The sequence below is a fragment of the Crocuta crocuta genome, unplaced genomic scaffold, assembly GCF_008692635.1.
Source record: "Crocuta crocuta isolate KB4526 unplaced genomic scaffold, BGI_CrCroc_1.0 scaffold267, whole genome shotgun sequence".
NCBI classification, from domain to species: Eukaryota; Metazoa; Chordata; class Mammalia; order Carnivora; family Hyaenidae; genus Crocuta; species Crocuta crocuta.
The window spans coordinates 4,728,207-4,733,271 of record NW_027531899.1 but is presented as its reverse complement, the minus strand read 5'-3'; the positions used below and the strand labels follow the sequence as shown (position 1 = coordinate 4,733,271).

Below are 5,065 nucleotides of genomic sequence, written 5' to 3'. Positions count from 1 at the left end.
GCTGCTCTCCCAGCCCCGCAGGCTGCAATGTGACACCCACAGCCGCGGGAGGGGGTGGGGGAAGGCGGCGCCCGGAGACTGGGACGGGGGAGACCGAGACACGGGGAGAGATGGGGACGGAGGGGAAGGCGGGAGAGACACAGCGACTCGGAGTACTCGGGCATGCTCCGCGGAGACTGGGACTTGGAAGTTAAGGGGGGAGAAGGGGACCGAGAGGGATGTAGAGGGTGCCGGAGAGAGGCCGAGAAGCGAGTTAGAAATCGGAGCGCTGGAGAGAGAAACTTGAGAGGGGCAGGGACAGACGGAGACGCAGGTAGACACACAGGAAGATATGGAGTGTAAAAGGGACAGGGAGAGGTGGAGAGAGGGACCGGAAGAGGCTGTCTGTGCCTGGAAAGAGGACCCGAGGCTGTGGGCCCTCCAGAGGGACTTCCTAAGAGATAGAAAGTAGGGGAGACAGACACAGAGGTCCGTAAGGAGTTGGAGAGAGACCGAGAGGCGGCGGACAAGAAGTCCCCAAGATTCATTGACGAAGACACTCAGGGAAAAAGGAGAACACCCAGAGCTGGAGCTTGAGAGGCCCAGCATGGGCTGGTGAGCGTTGGGCCTTGGGAAGGGGGTGGCAGGTAAGAATGTGGCGGAGGCACCCAAAAGTACTGGAATCCAGCGCTGCTGCAAAGAGCTCAGTGAGTTTTGAGAAGCTGAAAGGAGGTGGGACAGGAGTCCGGAGGGGAGGGGCCTTGGGGGCAGAGGGGCCAGAGGCAGAAGTTGGGTAGGGAGTGGATGACAGCAGAACTTGGGGGCCTGGGGAACAGGGCAGGAAGGCAGGTCTGCCCCGCCCCCAGTGCCCACCTAGCCCCCTGAGGCCTGGCCTTTTCCCAACCCACCGTCTCGGGCTGGCTGGTTTTGCAGAGCAGTAGTAGTAGAAATGACTCTGCCACCTTCTAACCCATCTAGAATTCTAGCCCTGCCACCTAAATGCTGCAGCCCCTTGGGCAAGCGGACTTCTTAAGAAGGGCTACTTGGGTATCTACTTGGGTAGAGAGCAAAGACTCTGAAGTCCCTGACCACAGTGACAGCCCTATTTTGCTGGGGCAGGGGATGGGGGTGGGGGGGTGCTTCCTGTGTGGCAGGCTCCCTGCTGGGGCCTTACCTAACTCATGGACTCTGCCCAGCAACCCCCAGAAGCAGAGATGATGGTTTCCCTCCCCTCACAGAGGGAAACTGAGGCCAGAGATGATGAGTGACTTGCCAAAGGCACCCAGCAAGTGGCAGGGCCAGGCTTCGCGTCCGGTTCTGTCCATTCATAATCGTCATTGAGGGGAAACAGATGGTTTCCGAGAGCCAACAAACAGTGAGCCTGGCACTGCTTAGGGCGAGGGGTGGCCCTGCTCGACCTGAGCCTGCTGTCCCCGCAGTGTCCTCAGCCTGGGGGGGCTGTGTGGAGGTGGACTCGGAGACCGAGGCCGTGTACGGGATGACCTTCAAAATTCTGTGCATCTCCTGCAAGCGCCGCAGCGAGACCATGGCCCAGACCTTCACCGAGTGGACCTTCCGCCAGAAGGGCACGGAGGAGTTTGTCAAGGTGCGCGGGTGCCTGGTGCGGCTGCGGGAGGGTGGCGTTTGGGTGGGAGCTGGTGGCAGGCAGGGGCCAGGAGGGGGGTAGCTCGTCTGTTCTCAGTAATGTGCCGTCATTGATGACCTGGATTCAAATTCCAGCTCCCCCAGTGACCAGCTGGTGACCTTGGGTGAGGTGCTGAGCTTCTCTGAGCCTCAGTTCCCTCCTCTGGAAAGATGGGGGGGTGCTGGTCCCTAGCTCCGAGGTTTGTGTGGGGGTCAATGTAGTTGTTGCGCCTGGGACATGGGTGGCACAGAGTAAGTGTCGTTGGAATTATTTAGCGTCCACAAGAACATCTCAGGCAGTCATCGTGGAGGAAAAGCAGAACTTTTTTGACCTCCTTTATGTTGCATGTGTGTTGAATGACAAATGAAGAGGCACCATAAACTTGGGGGGGCCTGCTGGAGAGTGTGGGGGGGTCTGCAGCAGCTGAGACTGCACTCTTCTGTCCCTGCCTGAGGAGTGTGCCTGGTGGCCGGGGAGAACCATAGGGAATGAAAGCCAGGAAGGCGGAATGAGGGCTCCTGAGGACGCCTGAGGGATATGTGTGTGAGTGTGCGTGAGTGTGCGTGTCAGCGCCAGGGACACACTCCGCGTAGGGGGCAGGCAGGGACATGATCCTAGCCCCCCTGTGTCCTCCCTGCCTGAGGTCACGGTGACCCATGTGTGTCCACCGCCTCACTGAGTGTCAGGCCGAGGGACAGAATGGTCTGGGTGGTGGGCCAGGTGCGGGCAGTGACCGGCCCGGCCGCCCCCAGATCCTGCGCTACGAGAACGAGGTGCTGCAGCTGGAGGAAGATGAGCGTTTCGAGGGCCGCGTGGTGTGGAATGGCAGCCGGGGCACCAAGGACCTGCAGGACCTGTCCATCTTCATCACCAACGTCACCTACAACCACTCCGGTGACTACGAGTGCCACGTCTACCGGCTGCTCTTCTTTGAGAACTACGAGCACAACACCAGCGTCGTCAAAAAGATCCACCTTGAGGTGGTGGATAAAGGTGAGTCAGGCCCTGCCTCCCTCCTCACCCCTGTGGCCCACTGGCAGCCAGATGGTAGGACAGATGGCAGGTAGGGGACAGGCTGGCTCCACGCCTGGGCCAGGCAAACGCCCACGGCAGCAGGGGGAGTCGCACCTCCTTCCCCAGCCCCAGCTCTGGCTTCCATTTCCTGTCCACCCATGGCGAGGCCACGGCAGGCCTCTCCTCTGGAAGTCCTGGGTGCAAAACTCCGCCACTGGTGCTGTGGGGTCTCCGGCGGGCGCCTTCCCCTCTCTGAGGAGGGGTTTTCCTGCGGACGCAGGATGATAACGGTATCTGCCGCCCAGGGCGTTATCTGAACTGTTCTAGACCCGGGGTGGTGTGCTGGGCATCAGCTGCCCCCACGCCTGGCCTGCAGCAGGGCCTCAGCAATGGGGATGACAGTGGAGGTTCTGAAAGTCCCATTGCCTCAGCCCCGCCTCCCTTTGTCACCGTCAGGGAAGAGATAAAAGCGTGTCCCCAGGAGCAGAGCTCCTCAAATTCTGCTATGTAGGTGAAGCTGCTGGGAGTCTTGCTAATGTGCAGACCCCGACTCAGCAGGCCTGGGGTGGGGGCTCAGGCGCATGTCTAACAAGCTCTCAGCAAAGCTGACGCCGCGGGTCCGGGGCCACACCGCACAGCAAGGATCCAAGGTGTTTTTGAACATTTCATCATTTTGGCTCCAGCGGCCTTGGATCCCTTCTCTGAACCATCTTCTGATGGGTATAAGCTGGAATTTTCCAGGGCCCGATGGCCCATTGGCTTAGCGTCAGGAAGATATCCCAGAACTTGAGCTGCTCGACAGCCATGGCAAGTACGGCCCATGGGGCCCATGGCGCACGCGCATTATCACGGGGACCGTGCGTTGTCCTTCCTTTCCCCCAGAGGGGTGCCCGCCTCAGAGCCTATGTGCTCATTGAACCCTCATTGAACCCTTCCACCCACCCTCCTGGCTAGGGGCTCTTGCTGCCCCCACTTTACGGATGGGAAAACCCGGGAGGTAAGACTATGCGGCCGTGATCACAGAGCTGGGACCTGGACTTGAACCCAGCCAAGCGTGCGTGACTGCTGTTTCTGTTCTTGGCATGCTTCACTATACTCTGCCGTCAGCCAGAGCCTGTGGGTTTCTTTTGACAATTAGCATTTTTACGTTTGTTATCAAAGTGATCCCGCGGGATTCAATGCAGGAGACGTGTCTGAGCTGCTCTCTGGTGTAGGTCACGATGCTGGGTGGGTGGCCGCCCACGGATGTAGAAGATGGAGCCCCACCCGAGGGAGTAGGAAAACGCCCCCTAATAGTATAGCTGAACAAAATCTGTGTCAGTCTTGTCTCCTGAATCCGTGCTGAGGCCCGGGGTCAGGAGAGCAGGGAGGCTCCAGGATACCGTTCAGGCAGCCACGTTCCTTCCATCCCGGGGCTTGGCCCTTGCTCAGAACGCTGTTCTCACCTGCGAGGTTAGAGGCTGGGGTCAGGCACGCTGAGGTCCCAGCAGAGCCTCTTTTAAACATTGTCTCCCGGGGGCGCCTGGGTGGCTTAGTCGGTTAAGCGTCCGGCTTTCGCTTAGGTCATGATATCGCGGTTCGTGGGTTCGAGCCCCGCGTCGGGCTCTGTGCTGACTGCTAGCTCAGAGCCTGGAGCCTATTTCGGAGTCTGTGTCTCCCTCTCTCTCTGACCCTCCCCTGCTCACGCTCTCTCTCTCTCTCCTAGAAATAAATAAAAAATATAAAAAACAAAACAAAACAAAAAAACCCCACATTGTCTCCCGTATTCTACTCCCTCCCAGAGCCTGTGTTCTTAACATTTACCATAGGCAGAGTTACGCCGTCTTCCCAGAGTCTACGGCTTCTTCATCATCCAACATGCTCTAGTGTTTTTATCCACCATATTTTATATTACGATCTACTAAACGGTTTAACATTACCAAACATACACCAGTGTTTTTATCATAATCCATCCTACGGCAGTATTTTTAACATTCCCCACCTTGCTGTAGTATTTTAACTTAATTGTATCGTAGTATTTTAAAATTTTACTTGTTATGCTATAATTTAGTCATCATCATGTAGCATACTGTAGTATTTTGAACATTACTCATCCCATCAAAGTATTTATTTCATTACCCATGATATTATTACCTTGTTAGTGTTGCTGGCCATACTATATTCTCTCTTTTTTTTTATTTTTAAATTTTAAAAAAATATTTAATATTTATTTATTTTTGAGAGAGAGACAGTGTGACCAGGGGAAGAGCAGAGAGAGAGAGGCACACACAGAATCCGAAGCAGACTCCAGGCTCTGAGCTGTCCACAGAGAACCTGACATGGGGCTCAAACTCACGAACTGTGAGATCATGACCTGAGCTGCAGTCAGTTGCTTAACTGACTCAGCCACCCAGAGCCCCTATTTTTAAAAAAAAAAAAAAAAAAAAA

General features: G+C 56.2%; 1 protein-coding gene across 2 annotated transcripts in view; it reads left to right on the top strand.

The window, feature by feature from the left end:
* Positions 1–1,399: 1,399 nt before the first annotated feature.
* SCN1B (sodium voltage-gated channel beta subunit 1) overlaps positions 1,400–5,065 on the top strand; it is a 7,706-nt gene continuing 4,040 nt past the window's right edge. For both annotated transcript variants that reach the window (XM_077773808.1, XM_077773809.1), the window contains exons 1-2: positions 1,400–1,585; positions 2,377–2,617. In XM_077773808.1, coding sequence (XP_077629934.1) covers positions 1,478–1,585; positions 2,377–2,617 — 349 coding nt within the window. In that variant the 5' untranslated portion in view covers positions 1,400–1,477. The remainder of the gene's footprint in view (positions 1,586–2,376; positions 2,618–5,065) is intronic.